The sequence below is a fragment of the Prionailurus bengalensis genome, chromosome A1 (genome assembly GCF_016509475.1).
Source record: "Prionailurus bengalensis isolate Pbe53 chromosome A1, Fcat_Pben_1.1_paternal_pri, whole genome shotgun sequence".
In the NCBI taxonomy this organism is placed as follows: Eukaryota; Metazoa; Chordata; class Mammalia; order Carnivora; family Felidae; genus Prionailurus; species Prionailurus bengalensis.
The window spans coordinates 234,859,975-234,881,028 of NC_057343.1; the positions used below are offsets into that span (position 1 = coordinate 234,859,975).

General features: G+C 52.8%; 1 protein-coding gene across 3 annotated transcripts in view; it reads right to left on the bottom strand.

Annotated features, from left to right (window-relative positions):
* ADCY2 (adenylate cyclase 2) overlaps positions 1–21,054 on the bottom strand; it is a 414,481-nt gene that overhangs the window by 25,132 nt on the left and 368,295 nt on the right. For 2 of the 3 annotated variants that reach the window (XM_043601271.1, XM_043601263.1), the window contains 2 exons: positions 13,230–13,314; positions 8,217–8,375 (listed from right to left, as the gene is read on the bottom strand). In XM_043601271.1, the coding sequence (XP_043457206.1) occupies positions 8,217–8,375; positions 13,230–13,314 (244 nt within the window). The remainder of the gene's footprint in view (positions 1–8,216; positions 8,376–13,229; positions 13,315–21,054) is intronic. The other variant, XM_043601281.1, reaches the window with a different exon arrangement.

The following is a 21,054-nucleotide window of genomic DNA, read 5'->3' on the forward strand; positions in this document are numbered from 1 at the left end:
CAAAACGATCTCCCAAACTACTATACTAAAATGCCTAAAATGACTACATTGTCATGGCTACATCCTTTGTACTGAGGTCTTTATGCCTGTTTTTCTTTAGTGTCTCCTGAGAGGAGCTCCTCAAGTTACCTCTTAATTACCCCAGAAAGAACCGACGACACTCCCTGGGTTACTTATCCACATCGAATCAAACGCCAACTCTGTTTATTCAAGATAGGCTTTTGCTGTTAAATACAAAGAGGCTCATACTTCTGCATCCATAGACATGAATAAAATTACAATGTCTTCTAAATACAATTTTAAGGCGTTTCCATAGTTTTTTTCAACACACAATGAAACTTTGAAGTTCAGTGAAGGTTTGAGAAAGGAAGGGTTGTTTGTGGGCAGAGAGGCTGGTCCTGGGTGTGAGGACCTGTCCCCCCACTGGCGCTGGCTCATCAGGGCCCTCAGGTGGCATGACATGGGCAGGAAGGCCAGGTGCCACAGTGGGCGCAGGGAAACGCTCCCTCCGCCGGGAAATATGAGGAGAGTTCTGTCAAACAAGATGGCCGCCCTCAGCGTGGATGGAAGAACTCAAGTCACTGGTGCTTTCTGCGTGCCTGGCAGGGTGAGGCAATCCACTCTGCATGAACGTTGTAGTGAGCTCTGCTCTCTGAGGCACTAGACGAATCCCCCCACTGGGAGAGCGCACTTTGACAGCACTGTAACTCCCAGGTTTGGTGGCCTCTCCAAGGAGACGTTCTTCCCCACTGAGGTCTCCTCACAAACACAGCAGGCCAATGGCAGCCCATGGACGGTCACAACCACTTCCAGGAAAAGCTAGCCTCAAGTCAGCTTCCTGTTCTCAGGGCCAGCCACCCGTAATGCCTTCTGCTACGACCTCACAATCTCTATAAAACACGTGAACGACAGAACCAAGGGTTTTCTTTTCCACTCTGCTCTCAACATGGTTGCGCCGGCTCACCGCACAGACCTGTTCTTTGTCTGAGAAGCTGCTGTTGTGAACATTCATATCCTGGGAAGAGAACCTGCGACACAGATGACTGTCAAGTTGTAGGGCCTGGCAATGCTAAGCCGGGGAGTCAGGGTTTACCAGGAGACAACCCCCTAGAAGCCCCTGCTAGTTAACAACGCCAGTTTTATAAGAGAAGTATAAACTTCATAGACTTCCCTATTCTTTTTTTTTTTTAAGTTTATGCATTTATTTTTGAGAGGGGGGTAGGGGCAGAGAGAGAGAGAAAGAGTCCCAAGCTGTCAGCACAGAGCCCAGTGCCGGGCTTGAACTCAGGAACCGTGAGATCATGACTTGAGCTAAAATCAAGAGTTGGACGCTCAACCGACTGAGCCACCCACGTGGTGGCCCACTGACTTCCCTGTTCTTAAGGAAAAGGAGCGTATCTGGCAAGACAAGGAAATGTTTTCTGCACCTTGCATGTCCCCACTGTCTGTGGATACTGGCCAGAGTGACCGTCTGGGGCACGATGTTAAAAATAAGCTCGGGAGCGGTCAGCACTGACTCAGTGCCTGCTGCCTGACGGGGGCAGCTGTCAACACTCCACAGGAAGTAACTTGCCCCCGACGCCGATCCTATGAGGCCGGCACTCTTACTTCAACGTACGGATGCGGAGACCGAGGCAGAGGGCAGCTACAGTACTTGCCCAAGGTCGCAGTTACCAAGTCTGATGCAGAGTTCCCTCTTACAGGTGCTACACTTTACCCTTGAACCTGGATCTCCTGATGACCGCAGGCCGTGCTGCCCAGATGCAGGGGCGGTGGGGGCCTCGCCCCACGTGCAGGTCATGTCGCTTTACCTCTCTCCTTTCCGTGGGGGTCCTTAAGGGTGTACGGCAGTGGGAGACGATGAAATTGCCAGACTGGACCGACTCGCAGTTCGGATGAGGGTCCATTTGAACTGCACTGTGTCGGGGTCCAATAAAATCAGGTCTATGTATTGGAAGGGGTCTGATGTGTTATCTCATTCCACTGTCCACAAACAGGAATGCATGGGACAGTCACCGGTGGGTTTTCCGGCCCTGGGGTGAGCTCCAAGCCTGCGCCTCATTTTTGAAAAGGGCCATGGGTTATTCTGCTAGGCAGCCTTGGTTAGGAGTCACAGGCTGAATGACAAAGCAGAAGGTTGGGGGAGCCGGATGATGCACCAGGGCTCCCAGCGGGCCTAGGGGCCAGGACTAATCTCTGGAACCCTGGTCAGGCACTCTGCAGGTGGTGAGTGCTGCTGGGGGCTTGGGCTGCAAACTGCTCACCCACTCTCTCTCTACATCAGTTTCCTGGGACCTTCGTTGAAACACCAAGGATGAGTGTGGACCTCTGCCCCGCCACCCCCCCCCCCCCCAGCCCAGTCCCTGATTCAGGCTCAAGGGCTACTCCTGAGAAACAGGGAAACTTCACCAATGGGAAGCTTCATAAATTCTCTGGAGCCAGGGAAACGTGCAAGGCTTAGAACCATACCCCAAACTCAGGTCTTTGGGTTGGTCTTGGGGCCAGAGTGGACCACAAGCCGACTGGCTGGTGGTCTGACCTTAGCTCGTATTTCCAGAGGATCTGGATATGGGGGTAGGGCACGTGGGCAGACTCCCAGGAGAGTCTGGAGTTCAAGGTCTAGAGTGGATGACTCTTGTTGGGCACACTGTTGCCTGAAGGGATCACTGCGCTTTGGAGTTGGAAATGAGCTCACGTGTCCTTTCAACGCCTGTTCACACGTCACCACTCTGCCAAAGAAGCTCAAGTAACGAAAACACAATCAGAAATGCCACCAGCCCCTTCCGTCTGCATTTTCCACTTATCAGGGACCCGCCTGTCACCCGTGTCCCCCAGAGGCAGAGGCAGGTGTTTCCCCGGGACCACTCAGAGACACAAGCACAGGGCACACATGTCAGGCTGAGTAGGTTCTGACCCATTCACAAGGCTGGAGGTGAAGGGAAGATCCCCGGGGGGCTTACGTCTCACTACGTCCTGTCCAGCACCCCTCTTCCAGCCCCCAGTCCCCTGCCCATTCCTACGCCCCCTGCGAGGGAAGGGGGGAGAGTCAAGCAATCAGGTTTCCAGCAGAGCACTTGTAAAGCAAGTGGTTAGCGCCCCCTGTGGAACATGGGAGCTCCTGTCTGTGTCAAAGGCCGAAATTCACTTTAGGTCCGCTTGGCACGCCCTGGAAAATGCTCAGAACTGCCATTCGCACTCAGTTTCCAAACTTCCACATCCGTGCTCTCTCCTACGGGTCCATTCTGCAGCAAAGGAGGGCCTTCCGACCTTCCACGTTTCCCCCCAACGGACTGTGTGCTCACCATTTAGCATCCTTTTCCCAGCTGTCATCGGATTCCTCATTTACTCAGGGGACTGGAGTAATGCGAAAGCACGAAGGCATCTCCGGAGGTGCTGGGGGCGTGCCAGCCTGGCTACGGGGATCAGGGCAGAGGGTCTGCCTGGAGGCAGCGGCGGTGGGGCTCACGGCTGGGAAGGCGGGTACAGTGCGCCCACCTGGTGAATGCCCGCACACCCACAGCGACACCTGTGTCCTGTTTTGACCGAGCCTCAGTTCGCCAGCAACGCGGCCGCCTGGCTCAGAATCACACGCCATTCCCGCCACCTGGCGACTCGGCAGAGGGTAGACTGCAGTGACAAAATGTAGCCTTCTCAACAAGCGATGAAAGCTGGCTTTGATGTCTGCTCAAGAGGCATCTCGAAAGCTCCCGCTACAATAGGGCGGTTTCAAGGGCTCCGGCCCAGGAGCACAGAGCTCTCTCCCTGAGCTCGGATGGACTGTCGCCTGCGTCTGGCCAAGAACCCTCAGCAGCTGAGGGAGAAAACTGCAGAAGTTCTGAGCGAAGCGAATGCCCTGAGGGAAGGAAGAGGCACTGGCGACACCCATAAGGGCTCTGCCCGCACACGGGTTTTCGTTGAAGTCGAAGCTTTTAGGGGATGTGATTGTAATTCAATCACGCCTTGCTTCTGAAAAGAAATTCATTTCCTCTGAACATCCACGTGGTGGCCTGGAGAACCAAAGAGTGAAGGAAGGCTCTTTGTTAACATCGGTCCCGGCTTAGGTCGTGTGTCCTGTTCCCAAGGACTGTTCCAGAAAACCGTGCATCGGTAATGTTGGTGGTGGGACTGAAAGGCTTGCTCCTGTCCGCCCCAAGCTCTGAAGGTAACCCGGGTATCTGCATTCGGATGGCGTGGATGCTCAGCCCTCCCCCCCCCCCCCCCCCGGGAGGAGGAGCCGGGAAGGCGCAGCGGCTGGTCTGAGGGCAAAGGGGTTCCGTGGAGGTTTGCCCTCTTCAGGCCCCATAAGGGGCGGGGGGAAGGAGGCTTCCTTGAAGCTGTGAATAAGTTCCAGTGGGCAGTGTCTCTTAAGTTTTGCATACATCTGGGATATTTGCTTAAAAGAAAACTAAGATGGAGTGCTGACTGCCGGCCAGGCATCGCTGCGAAGCTTCGCGTGAGTTGCTGCTCTTACCTTTGGTAACAGCCTCTGAGAGGATGGAGGCCTGAGAAGTGCCAGGGCTGGGGCCGAACCTGTGAGCTCGGCCACCAAGCGGGGCCCGGCAGGTGGAGGAGAGCTGGCCCGGGGCCCAGGAAAGCCACACGGAGCCCGCGCGGCAGGGATCCCTTCGGGAGGCCTTGCTCGTGGGCGCGGGGCTCTCTCTCGGTCCCCAGTGTCAGCCATGCTCTGGGACCCAGCAGAAGAGGCCTCCCTCCAGGGGACTGCATTTCTCACAACGGCCGAACCTCCTCCCCAGGAAGCCTCGGGGTGCCAGAGGGCTCACGCAGGGGACACGTCCTTGGCCCTGACCCCGGAGGTCCTTGACGTTATCCGAGCTGCTGAACAGCACACATACCATTACTGTGTAGCTGCAGGAGGCTGAACACCATCCGCCTGGCTGGCCTGGGACGATGAGGCCGGGATTATGCATGGCTGGTTGGGGAATGGCTTGTCCCCCGAGGACAGTCAGTCGAGGACAGAGGGGTCAGATCGGGACAGGAGAAGGTGGGGAGAGCAGAAAGACGGGCCAGGAGTTTGCTACAGTTCATGCGCTCCACTGAGTCTCCTTATAGTAACCTTGTTAGGAGTCTTTGGGAAACCCGCCCCCCCCAAAAACCTAACGATCCCTTACTGAGAATCACGGCGGGGCGCTCGTTAGACGGCCGGTTAGCGGTTCTCTTTCTTGTTCAGCCGGGCGCCGCGAACTGTTTTGCATTCAGGATTTTCCCCACGAGGATCACAGCCAGCAGAATCTCCTACACCCCCTCTTTGATCTCCAGCAACTGCACAGCATAACCCTCCCTGCCCAGTGGGCTGCCTCTCCCGGCCGCCCTGACGGCGCAGCGCCCCGTGGGGGTCCCTGAAATTGTTTAATCCGCGAGACTTAGAGCGGCTGCCTGTAGAGCTGCACCCCCCCCCCCGCCCCCCTGTATTTACCCCAACAGACAAAGACTGGCAGTGAACTATGGAAAGCTACCCCCCAGGGCAGTTGTCTGTTGTCTGACTACATACGGAGAAGCCTGCGGCCCGCAGCAGAGCAGAATGAAGCGGTCATTTCAAGGACTGTCCCCCTGGTCCGAAGCCCCCGATTTCAGATGCGTGCGGCGCTTTACCCTCCTGAGCACAATCAGCAGCGCGAGAGAACACATCTAATGGTGCGTGGGGACCGCGTGGCCCTGAGTGAAAACCCGAAGACCCCTAACGTGGCTGCTGTGACACCTGGCTGCGGCCGGGAGTTCGAACGGCTCTGGAACTGGAGCAAGTGTCCCTTTTCCTCCGGGCCTGCAGGCTGCCTGGGGCGAGGCGCTGTCTCCTGCAGGCGGGGACAGGCCGTCCTCACGAGCTGCCGCTGGGAGCCCGGGATTACTTCGGGGCCCAACAGGTTCCGAGCACACGCGGGGATGGACTGGCCAGGGAGGGGACCCGCCCCCCGCAACGAGGAACCTGCCTTCTTTAGCTGACAAAGGAGGAAAGAAAGCACAGGACCGGTTCCATCTACCTGTGCCGATTCCTACATTGTCGCCAAAGAGCCCCCCTGCCCCCAACCGCCCGGGCAGAGAGGGAGCACCACAGCCCGGACTCCCACCCACTAGGCCACCCTGCCCCCCCCCCCCCCCCCCCCACTACAGCGCTTCCCCAGGGAGCCCATCTGGGTGGTGAAGGCTACAGGGGACCCTGTGTGCGCGCAGTTCTTAAAATGGCAGCGCTGATGAGACTCGAAGGGACAGGTCACCCCTCTCTTGGGAGCACGCGAGAGCTGTGCTCAGCGACGTGGCACACAGCAGGGGGCCACTCGGGAGGCAGACGAGTCACCGTCAGCTGCGGCACGGGCACCTCCCTGCCGGCTGGGCCCCACCTGTGTGGACGTGGGACTCCGTGTCCGGGGATGTCAAATGCCCCCCTCACCTGGAGGGACGCTCGGGGGAAGCGACGTGTAGGCGCCCCACTCCCCACCCCCTCAAGGCAGCTTGCCAAGTCAGGCACCGCTCTTTCCCTGTTATGAGCGGAGAGGCTGGGCTCAGCCCAGGGACGGAGCAGGCCAAGTCCACGTGACAGAGCCTAGGTGTGGACGGGAGAGTCAAGCCCACGCTATCCCCCGCTAGGTTTCTGCACCTGACCCATCCTGCCATTCCTTACCATTTTCCAAGAGGGAACTGGGTTCAGGCATTCGCTTAGAATAAGTCAGACCGACGGGGAAGAACAGAGAGAATCCACGCATTCCCCCAAGTCCGGGGAGACCTCAGGAGACATCAGGAAGGGTCTGCCAGGGGGCAGGGCTAATCCCACACGCTTTGTCAGGGCTTGAACTAGGCACTCCCCCGGCCAGAATATTCTCACTCCTCCACTCCCCCGCCCCCGCCCCGCCAACCCCAGCATCCATCCCCCAGCTACTTTCTAGCTCCTTCGTTCCAGTTTCAGAAGCTACCTCCTCACAGTTCAGAGAAGAGCGGAAGAAACAGAAAGGTGGGCTCCACAGCCAACCGGACCTCCTGGCGGGACCCCAGGCGGCCTGCCGCACCCAGCACGCTTCCAGTAAGAGGAGGGGGCGATGTCCAGCCCCTCACCCCCTCCCTGGTGCTTTCTAGCCAATGTCAACATTAAATGTGCTCCTTGGTGCTCACTCTGTGCTTATGATGTGAGGATTATTACTGCCCCATTTTACAGATGAAGAAACTGAGGCACTTGAGAGCTTAGGTGCTGTGCTGAAGGCCACGTAGCCGTAACTGGCAGAGATGGGATGTGAACTCTTGAAAGCTTGCTCTGCGGTATTTTCTACTTCTTCTCTTACGATAGAAGGTTGGGGACTTTGAGACCTGACAGGGACAACCACCAGGCAGTGGGCCCCGAGTCACTCCCTCTGGGGGCCCGGTCCAAGTGAAAATACACCCCCCCCCCCCCGCAAAAACGTGCTACAGGAAAATACCGCTTCAGGCCTTGTCACTTGAGATCGTTTGTACTCTAGTGTCATCAAGGTTGACCTTCTCTGTGTCCGCGATGGCAAACACAGGCCTCTGCTCACAGTGAGAGCTCAGATACGTGTTTCTCACTGTAGACACATCTGCTGACTCACCGTAAGTTAGGAATATGAAAGAAATTTCATGATGTCTCATTTCATAAGCCGTTTCTACGCTAAAACGACACTCCCGTCTTTCCAATTCTAGTTAAATATCCGTTCCTTTAGACGCTCCAAGAAATCCCCATTTGTATCCTCAAGAGAGCAGACTTTGGTCTGTGACCTGATCTTGTATGGACAACTTCTAAACTCTGCCCATCTCCCATCTTTGAAATTCCAAGGCCCTTTACAGGCACTCAGGGAAGTTTCCAGCAATGAAACAGTGGACGTGTGGTATGCATGCCTTAATGGTGCCCCTTGATTCAGTGTCTGTGGTGTGCTGGTAAGGCAGGCGGCCCTTCACACCACGGAGAGGCCACTTTTGTGACTTGTTTGGAAGCCCAGGGCCTCACATGGCACCCTGAGAGTGTCACGTGATGGGGGAAGGAAAGCCAGGAATGATGAATCAACACTCCAGCTAACACGTTCGGAGGTGATTCGAACTCACTATTCCCAGTTGGCCCATCATCATCTTTGAAGAACAGACCAATTCAGGCCAACAGGACACCAGGAGCACTGAGGCGTTTGAAGGCTCCCAGGCCCCCCGGACCCCCCCAGCCGGGACCTCCTCGCCCTGCCCCTGCCCGCTGCCCCAGCGTGCCCCACCTCGTTCTTCAGGCTCCGGGCCAGGAAATGTTCGGCCACGTGCGCGGGCAGCACGTTCTCCAGCAGCACGCGGTTCAAGTTCTCCATGGTTTCTATCTCCTCCCGCTCTTTTTTGAACTTGTTCTTCCACAAGAAGTCTAACCTACAGTAATATTCATTCTGTTACAAGAGGACACAGAGGTAAAGAACCAATAGGCATCTTGTCCTGCCAGAGAGTGGAGGTTTTAAAGAGAAAATAAAAAGAACAAAAACAAAACTGAAAACAGAACCCCCACACAGAACTGCCACCCACCCTATGGAGCCCGCTGCTCCCCGCAAAGGTCTGTCACCCGACCCCTCACCCGGATCTGCAAAGAAGCAGGTGGGGGAAAGCACCAGCCTCAGGAACAGGGAAACAGGCATGTAAGTGACATGGGCGCTTCTGGCCAAGTTATGTTAATAAAAGGTGCCTTGAATTATCTTTTGAGAAGAGGCATAATAGAACATAAACAATGAAAAAATGAAAAACGGGAAATACATTAGTAGAAAGAGGGCACTGTTTGATAATCTGCATTCAAAAAATAACCGTGCTCAGGCATGGCACTTTGCCTGTATTATCTAGAAATCAGTTTTCCCCTACCACAAATTCTGTAATTAGGAATGCATTGAAAATTTTGTACTTTTTCATCTGGGATTGCATTGTCCTAAGAGAATGACATTCTGTTTACCCAAACGTTCGTTCTGGTATCATTTAATTAAGACGGTGCCTGCTGCTAGAAACACGCATTTGTGCTTTATGATGTCGCACAATTTAATGTTTTCTTAAAACGGTTTCTTAAAAACTGTTTTAATTGACATTGTAGAAACAGAGTGGCCTGTTTACTGGCCAAGGTGTCTTTGATTTTGGCATCACGTTGGGTCTCCTGTGATGTCAAGAATTTACTATGGTGGAACAGCCCTTGAAAGAATCTTCCTGTAACAGAAGGGCCTAATGGACGAGGCGTATTTCAGCACAGAGACTAACTTCCTGACGAAAACATGCAAAGAAGAAATAAATGCTGCAGGTTTGTTTGTTTTATTGGTTTGGCTATTTATACTGATGCAGTACACGGGCACACACATACACACGTGTGCACACTGCACACGCGTGCACGCCTGTGTCCACACATACAGGCACCCACATACACCTGCATGCTCACACATGCACACACGTGCGCGCACACACGTATGTGCACACAGAGCCTCTTACACACAGACACACAAGTGCACACGTGCATGCACACACATACACTCACATGTGCACACACACTCACACACACACAGCCTCTTATGCACAGATGGCAACTTAAAAAAATTCACATTTTGGAACCTGAAAGACAGTGACCATTCATCAATGAGACTCGATTCAAGCCATGTGCCATATGCTCAAAAATTACTCCTCCTCCTCCTCCTCCTCCGGTGTGAAATTTATTTTTACTTCATATAGAGACATTTTTAAAAAAGATTTCAGAAGAGGTATTCTTAATGTTTGTTTATATTAAATTTTTTACATTAACACCAAAGCTGCCACATTCTGTAACCTACAGGAATCATACTCTGCCCTTGCTGGAAAAGGGCTCCCACTCGGACAACAGATTATTCGGGTTTTGGGGGGTACACCAGTGGTGTGGCCGGTTTTAAACTCAAAGACTACTCAGCGGTCCATGACGGTGGCATCAGGAAGACACGGATACACCCTCGAGACGGACAAAGTGAAACGAGGAGAAGTGGCACAGGGCAGGCAGCAAGCCCAGCGCCTGGGTCTGGCGGGGCTTCCGTGAGCCGTACTAGAGGTGGCTCAGGTCGCCTGAGTGACGCCACCGCATCACAGGAAACACCTGGTAAGGCTCCCACTAAAGGAATCGGAGCACTCTGGGACCATCTCCACTGGCCTGAAAGCGACATTTCGCCAAGTCTGTGCATCCCACCTCCCCAGTGCCGTCTGCTGCCGGACCCTCTCCTGAAGGACAAGCTCACTGGAAACTCATGGGGAGGCCCCCAAAGGAAGACCGATGTTTCCATCCCAAGCCAGTCGAATGGATCCAGTGGTGTCCCCCAGAAAGACAGTTCCAAGTCCTCACCTGCAATATGACTGTGACCTTCTCTGGAAATAGGCTCTGCAGGTATAATTGACTTAAGGACCTCAGGATGAGATCCTGCTGCATTTAGGGTGGCCCGTGAGCCCAGTGACTATGTCCTTCTAAGAGAAAGAGGGGGATCTGACACAGACACGCAGGGGGAGGCCATGTGGAGGATGCGGCGGAGGGTCAGGGGAAGACACTGCCTCCGAGACTCTGGGTGGCACTTCAAGTAAACCTGCTGAACCTCCGTCCCTACACCCTCGCCCATCTCACCGAGTCCGTCTGGGGCTACTCGACAGTACGCAGAGGGGCACATTCGCTCCTCATCTGCTCTGGCAATGGCGAGAGGGGACAGGGAGAGCCCGGAAGAGGCACCCGGGCCATCTCTGGGAGCCTCACTGTTGTGTTTCACACCCAACACGGCCTCGAGAGCAGTTCTTATTCATGCAGTTCTGAAAACAAGCCGGGGAACTGGAGGGGCTGACCTCTTTCTACACGGACAGGGGTGTGGGCAGCGTGTGATTCCCCACACTCCCAGGTTCTGATCTGAAGCCTCGCACACAGTGACCTCAGCCTACCTCTCGGGCCACCAGGCTACCACCTGTCTGGATCCACGTCCTGAACAAGCCCACCTAGAATGCAGACCCTCAATGTCAGCGTGTGGTCATTTAGACTCGGGACAAGTACAGAGAATCTTCCGTTTTCAAAAGAGGCCCTTAAGCTCAGGCTGGCATCCCTGTCACAGCCTGTATTTCAGCACAGAGAGTAGTACCACGCACAACTCTTGTCCGGGACACGGGCTATGGTTTCAGGAAGGTGTCTTAGATTCCCAGAACGATATTTAGCATGCTAACTTGCTCAGAGAGCAAACACATCACTATCGTTTCAAAAACCATGGTCATGGGCCTGGGGAGTCATCGGGACAAATGACAATGAAAATAAGTGGCAAAATGTCCGTCCTGCTGCTTAAATAAACCACCTCGGGCATACGTAGCCCTGAGGCCATGCACATTTATGAAACTTAAAAACCTTGTTTTAAACATCGGACATTTGTTTATGACATACTTGTATTTTTAGAAGAGTATGTAGAAACACTATGTCACAGGCTTCGGAGTTCGTGTTAGCCCAACAGACTTGGGACCTTAGTAGATCGCTGACTGAATGACCCCGGCTCACCCTGGCACATTCTCGGTGCGAGCTGTCAAAGAATGATCGTCACACCATCACTCCTGTAGGGAGCAGTGACTCTAAGCGTGGACAGTACTTATTGTCACAGTAGTGACAATAAAAGAACTGAATGCGTGTAAGACTGGAGTCATCCCTATTGTGTTAAACTAATGTCCGACCATAATACTGAACACTTCTTATTGTTCATCTTATGCCAAAGAGTAACAGGTCAAGGGGCAGCCGCTGGATGTGACATCTACGTAGAGGCATGTTTATCATCTCAGCGATCAATAAAGAGTTGGGAGAATTCAATTTGATTCTTGGTCCTTAAGATACACTGCTGTGAAGCAATCTGGTGACTACAGTAGGAGAAAGTGCAGACGGAACATCCTTGGGACGAAATGGAGAAACAGGGGACCCCACAGAGGGGGCGGCCATGTTTCTGGAGGAATGATCAGCTAGGGGATATTACGCAAGGAAGCCCATTTCGTTCCCATTTTTCACTTCTAACAGGGTTTCCTGAGAGTGGACATGCCTTTTCTCTATGAGTGAGAGCAGAAAGCAGGTCGATGGAGGAGAAAGCCAGGTGGCAGGAAACAAATGGAACCAGGAAGAAAGAACAGGACACGGTTCAATGGGTTAATCGGAACGTGCAGACTGTCAAAGCTACAAGCCAAAGGATGCAGAACGAAGCTGTGCCAGGGATGGAGGTGGGGTGGGATGGAAGGGAGACAGGGGTCTTCTAGAGCTCTGCGTCAGGACAACAATTCAGCTCCTGGGAGATTGGGGTGGGATGCACTGTAGCTCTCAGGGAAGCATGCCGTGGGTGCTCCTTGGAAGAGGACAGCGTTTCCAGGCCACTCGACTGGCAGCCACAGATCCAGCCTCTGCTCTGACTGTGTGACTGTTAACAACTTGCTACGGTTTAACTGTTTAGTGCTGTGTCGATGATTAAATTGGCTTTGCATCTTAGTTAGTTATTTCTCTATATATTGTTCCTTTGTTTTACATCATCCATCAAAGAATTCCAAGCAAACTTTGGTGAAGGCAGAGTGCCTGGCCTGCAATGAGTCTATATCCTTTGGGCAATCGTGCTCGTGTGCAGCTAGAGAAAGAATATCGTCCTTGAAAATCCTGCACCCACAGCCTCTCCTTGGAGACCAGAAGGAGTGGGGAGTGCAAGGAGGCACAGTTTCATTCTCATGACAAAATACAATTTTTGAACAGAGGACCGTATTTCTAGGAATGATTTCAGGTGACGTCAAAGGTATTCATACCCACTTCTAAGAAAAAGAAACAGGCCATCCATTCTGAAATGCAAATAAAATCCCAGACGAGGGGACAGTTTTACAAATAGCGTCAGCTATGGAGGGATCACCTTTGTAGGCTTACAAAACCTACAACGTTATTTTGAGATTTACCAGGAAATGGATTCCCATCTCTACCATTCACCAAGTTTGCCTCTTGCAGAAGAAAAAAAAAAAAAAAGAGAGAGACCTCTGTCCTTTTGTCTATATTTATGCACGCACACACACGTTTCTCTCTGGTGATAAAATGATTGTGACACATCAGCATTTGTTCGCATGAAAGCAGCTACAGTGCACATCAGCAAAGTATTTTCATTATTATTACTGAATAGACTCTGTTGTTTTTTTTTTTTTTTGAAATTGAGGTAGAGTCAACATACGAGCAACGTATTATTAACATGGAACTTGGGGGAAGTTATGTGAAAAAGGAGATGTCTTACCTGTCTACCCAGAACAAGCAGTGTGATGAAAAATATAAAGAGAGACACTGAGCCCATGGTCTTCAGGTCTTTCCAAATGCCTGGTCTATTAGAGAACAAACAGACAGACAGACAAAAACAATACAAAACAACATACATACGGCACTTAGAATTTGTATATCAACCAACTTGAGAACCTCCACTGCATGTTCTAGTCCAGCCAAACACACACCTTTCAAATACATCTCCAAGCCCAGATTGCAGCAAAACAAAATAATCCCTATTTTGAAAGCTCAGTAAAAGATCCTTCCAAATTAACATAGATGTGTTACTTTCTACCAAACTCTAACAAACATAAAAGAACAGAGGAACATGCATCGTAGTATTTTCTTTACACTTCTGAGATCCATATGGATAATCTGACATTGGGTACCGACTTTTGAAGTTACCACTCTCAGAAGAGACCGTCTTCTAGAAATTAACAATCATGGGAGGGAGAAAAACGAAGCAGGGAACTTCATTCCACCAGCTACCCTCACCTGCAAATTATATAGTTGCTCATAACTTCTTTGGTAGGTGCTCGGTCTTATGTTCTCTTTTGTATGGGTTTGTACCCCAGATGGCAATTCTTGGTCCACTGCCCCGTTTCTTCTCGGGTCCAGGTAGACGTCAGTCATCAATCCCCATCCGTGTCCTCACCACAACATTCCAGAAAACCATCACCCCGCATATGGAGTTGGCATGCGTGGTGGGCACGGGATGCCCAGACATTTTACTCAACTGTCACTCTGGGTGTTTCTGTGAGAGTGTTTTTTGGATGAGGTTCACATTTGAAGCAGTGAGCTGAGTGAAGCCCTGAGTAATTCGGGTCGGCCTCATCCAATCAGCTGAGGGCTTAACTAGAAGAAAGTGCTGACCTGCCCCTGAGTGAGACAGAATTCTCTCTTGCCAGACTGCCTCTGATCTGAAGCACTGGCTCTTCCTGGCTCTACAGCAGCTTCTGGCCCTCAGGCTCCAACTGGGACATTCGCCATGCAGATTTTGGACTCGCCAGCCTCCATAGCCACGGGAGCCAGTTCCTTAAGATAAACCTCTTGCTTGATATACGTATATTACATATATCATATACCAATATCCTTCCGGTGCCGTTTCTCTGGAGAACGCTGGCTAATCCAGCAGGGAAGGAGCTATCTCTTGTCATCCCCAGGGAGTCCCGCCTAGCAGACAGATGACCATCTCCCACATGTGATAGGACTTAAAAAGCTGATTATGGATGGAGACATACCACATAAGCAGCATAGGTCATGTTTAGTTAAATTAAGTAAGCACCAGGCCATCACCTTCTGCTTGTGGGTTGAGCTTGCTTTATGATTTTCCCATCTCTCTACAGACGGTTCAAGAAATGAACCCTCTGATGACATGTGAGGAATCCACGTGGCAGCAAAAGAGCTCAGGTGGGCTTTGGAGGAAGACAACCCAGGTCGGACTGGAGCATCCCTCCCTCCCCTGCCCTGTTGACTTGGGGCACGTAGGACTGACCCCTCCAAACCTCACTCTTACCATCAGCCAGAGCGGGTAACAATACCCATCTTCCAGGCTGTTTTGGTCACTATGCCAACCACTGATAACGTGGCACAGAGCCTGACGTGTGGGAGGCACTTCATAAGTGGCACCCATGAGTTTTAGTGAGGGTCGGGGCTAGAGAGGTCGTGAAAAAGATAAGAAAATGGAGGTTGGTGAGTTATCATTAACAGAAGGCAAGATCCAAGTGCAAGGGAAACCTCGATTCCTTGCAGATAGGAAGAGGCAGAATAGCCAGTCTCGGGGGTCGAAGGGCTCAGGACCTCAGAGAACTCTCCAGAAAGGCTGGGCTTGCATGAGGGGCTCGTTCCTCCTTGCTGAACCGGCTGGGCTGCAGGCAGGTGAGCTCGTCAGCTGTGAGGCGTAAGGCTGTCGCCGGTTTCTCCAGTAAACAGGAAGGTGCCACATCCCTGTTTCCCCAGAACGGATCCTAAGAAATGAAGTTGCTCCTTCACAGGCCTGTGACAGCTGTGTCTAAAAGCGCAGCTGCAGTGGCTGAGGACAGCAGATGTTTATCAACAACGTCGGCTGCAATGAATATTAAACCCTTATTTTTCTATATTGACTCTAGTGACACCATTTTGCCAGTTAGCAAAAGCAGTACAACGCAGCGAGCGTTCTCGGATGTGCAGGCGGGTTTTAAATGTTCGTGTTGCTTCGCAAACCTTCCATTCTTTTATAATTCTAGGGGTCTGAGGACTCCTGCCCCAACCCTGTTTCACGTAAGGTCATGTTGTGAGGTAGAGGAGGTTAGGACTTCACCCCACCCCCGGAACTCCCAAACAAAGAGTCAAACGTTAACTCCCGGGTCAGGACCTTGCTGCAAGTTCATCCATGCGGCCAATCGGAACTCAGGTCCCCCCTTGCATGCCCGGCTAAGAGACCAGATGTCCCAACCATGCAGAGCCAGCTCAGGTCCCTCTCAGGGATGGAAACGGGGAGGTAGGGCCCTCTGTATGCAGTCTGGGGCCTGGCTGGGTTTCCAGTTAATCACACAGAAAATACAGGCAAGCGATCCTACCTGGGACTCCTCACGTGAATGCATGTGAACATTGGTTTAGGGGGTAGAAATGCTCTGCTCCACCGTCTCCCAGATCTGGAGCCTTAGTGGGGAAGAGCGATGGGAGGGGTGGGGGCCTCGAGGGAGAAGGACAAGGGGAGACGAGACAAGTGGTTGCTGGATGGGACTGAATGGGCCTCAGAAGTAGCAAGACGCATCAGCATGTAGAACAGACCTGTGGGCACACGAATGCCTTTCTCCCTCCTGACCCTCTCTGCCACCTAAGAAGGATTGCACGGTGCTTTCATGGATTTCATTTAGGCTCCTCAAAAACGTCTTTTATTCATCCAGCCAAAAAGAATGGCTGATTCCTACAGGAGCCCTTGTCTCCCGTGTGGACCATGCATGGGTGAGTGCCATATGGCTCCTGCAGCTTGAATGAGAAATCTGTCCATCCACAGATGCATTCTTGGGTTACCTTGCTCTTTGTGTGCATGTGGGAGAGGCTGGGAGGAAGGGGAGTGTGTAGCATGGAGGGAGCATCCAGAATAGGTAGAATGGAATCCCAGGAGCTAGTCCAGTCCATTGTGTTGATCATCACGTTCCATCAGGTTCCTAGAGCTTCTAAAAACAAGGTACTGTAAGCTGGGTGGCTCAAAACTATGGAAGTTGATCATTTCACAGTTCTGGAAGCCAGATGTCTGTCTGCAGTCAAGGTGTTGGCAGGACAGTGCTCCCTCTGAAGCCCATAGGGACGTCCTTCCTCGCCTCGTTCTGGTGCTCGCCAATCCCTGGTGTTCCTTGGCTCACCACCGCATCATTTCAACGTCTGCCTCCACCAACAAATGACGTTCTCTCAATGAGTCTGTGTCTTCACACGGTCATATTAAAAAAAAGATTTTTTTTAATGTTCATTTTTGAGATAGAGACAGAGCATGAGTTGGGAAGGGGCAGAGAGAGGGGGAGACACAGAATCCGAAGCAGGATCCAGGCTCCGAGCCGTCAGCATGGAGCCCGACGCGGGGCTCAAACCCACAAACCACAAGATCACGACATGAGCCAGAGTCAGATGCTTAACCGACTGAGCCATCAAGATGGCCATCTTCTTATAAGGACACCAGCCATGCTGGATTAGGGCCCATCCCACTCCAGTAGGACTTCATTCAACGAAATAATCTGCAACAACCCTACTCCAAGTAAGGTCATGTTGTGAGGTGGCCGAGGTTAGGACTTCACCATGTCTTCTTTGAGGGACGCAATTCCACCTACAACCATCGTGTTGGTCATTTATGTAAAAATGGCAGCTGGCTGGGTGGGAGGCCTCCTTCTCTCTCTCTGTTCTTTAAGTATTAAGGTTGCAATCCACTTCGGACTTGCCCTTGTCCCGCTGGGCTATCCCAGAGTGATGAGGTAGGGGTCACAGCGCTGACAGAACTGAGAAAGTTTCTAACTCAGGGACAGTTCTAGCAAAAATGTGACAGGATGTGGTTCCTTTCACACCTAAAAACTGGACCCTGGAGACTCAGATGCCCAAACGAGCCTGGGGCCACACACTAATTTACAGCTGGCCCTCACCCTGAGGCTGTTAATGGAGCGATCATTCTGGCCCTCAAGTTTTCGGAGGACAAAAGAACAAAGAACCCTAAAAAATTGGATGAGGAATTGCCTGGTGGACCAGCTCTAACCTAAAGGCCAACGGTTCAGGTGAGGTACAAAGGACATTCTTCAATCTCAGGAGAGAGAGCAGTCCAGGCACGGAGACTTAACCATGATCTCCCATTTAAAATCTTTATGTTTCCCTAGCGGAAACGGGCCTCTATTATCTTAAGAAGAAAAGTGCTTAAAGGAACCCAGGATTATAGGGTAGTTCTATTTTAAACTTCCAGGTAGTTCCAGAGCGGCTGCACCAGTTTGCATTCCCACCAACAGTGCCTGAGGGTTGCCCTTTTTCCACATCCTCACCAACACCTCTTGTTTCTTTAAAAAAAACAAAAAAAAAAACACAAAAAAAAGTGTTTTAAAAATATTTATTTATTTATTTATTTATTTATTTAGAGAGGGAGGGAGAGAGTGCACATACCCACAAGCAGGGGAGAGGAGGCAGACAGAGAGGGAGAAAGAATCCCGAGTAGGCTTCATGCTGTCAGCGCAAAGTCTGATGTGGGGCTCGATCTCACGAACGGTCAGATCGCGACCTGAGCCGAAACCACGGGTCGGTCGTTTAACCCACGGGGCCACCCAGGCGCCCCTGGTGCTGAGGTTTTTTTACTCCTGCAGCCAGGCTTGCCTTTTGGGTGGATGATTCAGTCCATCTGCACCGAGAGTAATGTTGGTTGGCAAGGACTTACTCATGCCCCCTCACCAAGGGTTCTCTGGCTGTTCGCTACTTCCTCTGCTCCTTTCTTCTTCGAGGTTTTCTGTTCCTTGAAGTTGTACACGGCTCTCTTCACACCCGAAAGGGCAGTCCCCTCCTGGAGCCCTTATGAACGGCCCCTCGGACAGAAACAACTTGGGGCTTCCTGAGACTGGCTGTGGTCACAGCTGCTGCACGATCCTTGCCTCCTCCCGTGGCCCAGTTCTCAAGCTGCGAGCCATCTCTCCGCCTGGCCGTGCACCGGGCAGAGTACTGACGGCCTCCTTCGGTTTGCTCTGACAAACCTTGCTCAAGTTCGAGTCTGTCGTCTGTCTCTCCCTGGTCCTCAGATCCGCACCGGCTTTCTGCCCAAGTTGGCAGTCTCCTCCACCACTGGGAGCGCGGGCGGGGAGCCGGCTGCGGGGTCGGGGTGCGAGGGCGGCGCGTGGAGCCCAGTGGGGAGCCCATGGGCCCGCTGCGGGGGGTCCACAGGCGAGGTGTTCCCAGTGTCCCCCCGGCGGGCTTCCCGACGGATGCCTCAATGCAGCTAGTGGGATCTGCATCTCCGTCGGGCCCGTCGAGAGTCCCTGTCTGTCCCCCGCCCGGCCGCTCACCGTCCCTGTCACGCAGCTCAGGACTCAGCACCGTGCACGGGGCCAGGAGGGAGCCTCCCTGGCAGCATCTGGCACGGCGGCAGCAGTGGGGGCTTGCTCGCATGGGCCTCGGCTGTGCCACCCTGGGGGAGGCGGGGAGTAGAGTCAGGCCGGTCCTCTTAGCTACTTCAGTGCATTCAGACTTGCAAGGTTTTCCCAGAAGCGTGCTGGGACTTCTGCTCTGGAAGCCGGACTCGCACAAAGGCTCCGTCATCTGTGGGTGACTGGCCGAGTGTTCTCCAGAGGCTCCCGGACCACGTCCCAGAGGGGTTTGAGCTGGTTCACGGCCACGGCGGCGTGAACGCCTGGGGTCCGTACGCCTGTCATCTGACACGTGGGGGCACGAGATGGCTCTCGGACCCTTTGGCATATGCTGCTGAATCCCTCAGCTCCCGCAAGGGCTCTTTGTCCCCGCACAGACGCCAAATCACTGTTGCAGAGGTTGGGGGAGGGGCCAAGGCGAGAGACACGTTCTGCCGTGATGCTGGAGTCACCTGTCTCCTGCGCTTGGGAATCCCCATAGTTCTTCAACGCCTTCCCGACGTGAGTCAACGCTGGGCCCTAACACAAGCCGGCCGACACGCTCTCTCCCTCTCTAGGCGTGCGGCATGAACTCAACCCCGACAGACAAGTCTCCCGCGAGCCTTCCCGTGAGACACGATCTTCTCAGAGAGACTTTGTGATCTTCTTGACGGCAGAAGCTGTACTTTCTTCGTCTCCGTGAGCTCAGGCTCCAGCAGTGAGGCCCGGCATACAGCGGGTGTTCAATAGAAGTGTGTTTTAAAAACACCTGAGTGAGGGGACACGTAATCGTGCTGGTTTGAAACCCCAGGGGCCTCCTTTCTAGACACTCTTTCCTCTCCTGGCTGCACACGGATCCCCTGGAACCCGCAGCAGTCCTCCAGGGCGGGTGGCCCGATGTCACCCAAGGACAGAGGGCCCCGAGCCTGTGCTTTCTCAGAGCATCTTTTTTTAAGGTTATTTATTTATTTTGACAGAGACAACGTGCAAGGAGGGGAGGGGCAGAGACAGAGAGGAAGAGCGAGAATCCCAAGCAGGCTCCACGCTGTCGGCACGGAGCCCAACGCAGGACTCCATCGCAGGGACCGAGAGATCGTGACCTGAGTCGAAATCAAGAGGCGGTCGCTCAACTGGCTGAGCCACCCAGGCACCCCGGCCTTTTTTTTTTTTTTTTTAAGTTTTTCTCATTGTATTATTCATAAATGCCAAGCAAGACATTCTGGGGCTGGAAGAGCCTACCACACTAAGGCACAAGCTCTCTCGCCGGGAAAGGAGCCCAGGGGACAGCTGCGGGTCAGGAGAGAGGACAAAGGCGGGGCTGAGAGCGGCGCTGGCCCTCTGCTATGGATGTGATAATGCACTTGACGAATGTGGTCGTGGTTTCGCTCCGTAAAGGTGACTGTAGGCGGGAGGCGACTGGCCGATCAGTGCAGTGAGACGCAGGGCTGTGCGCGGCCTTAGCATCAGAGGCTGACGGAGTGATGATTAAGATGCATTCTGCACAGTGTCTGGGCACAGGCTCCGGGAAATCTCCTCCCCGCCCCCCACTCCAAAATCAAACAGAACAGCCTAAAAATCAAGTACTCTCTCTCCTGCAGGTGGATCCACCTCCCAGGGCATTTTCTTTTCTAGATTAAATAACACAGTAGCTCCCTGGTGGTTGCTTTTTCTAGAAGAAGGAAGAGAAAGTTCGGTGGAATTGAGTAGCCCTCAGACGACTTGCTTTTACGTCGGGCAGCTCGGAGGACCCACCACCAGCTTCTCTGACCCCCCCAACCCACTGCGGGGGGCGGGGGGGGGGCGGTTCCAGCCACACAGAAACGTGTGTTTCTTACTTTCTGGAGATACAGAGAGGGGAAACTGGGCAGGGGACGAGAAACTGAGATGTTAACTTCGAAAGTAATTTCAAAACTTTTCAACATTACCTTGGATACGTGATGGGTTAGAATGTAAATCTGGAATACATTTTTAATTTAAAAGAGGAGACCTGAGAGGAATTTCAGGTGCTTGGGGACACCCCCAGACCCTCGACCGCAGGGTGGACGTGCGGTGCCGTCCCGCCTTTCTGCTGATCGTGATTAATGCTGCAGTGAGCTCGCCCTCGGCTGATCCCAAGTTGGGACACTGTCAAAATCTGTCGCGTCATCTCGAATTCTGTGTCTTGAATGAGACACAGGAAAAACAGAGAAAGCGGAACAACGTCACACTGAAGGTGCTCAACGCATAGCTCCCGGTGAC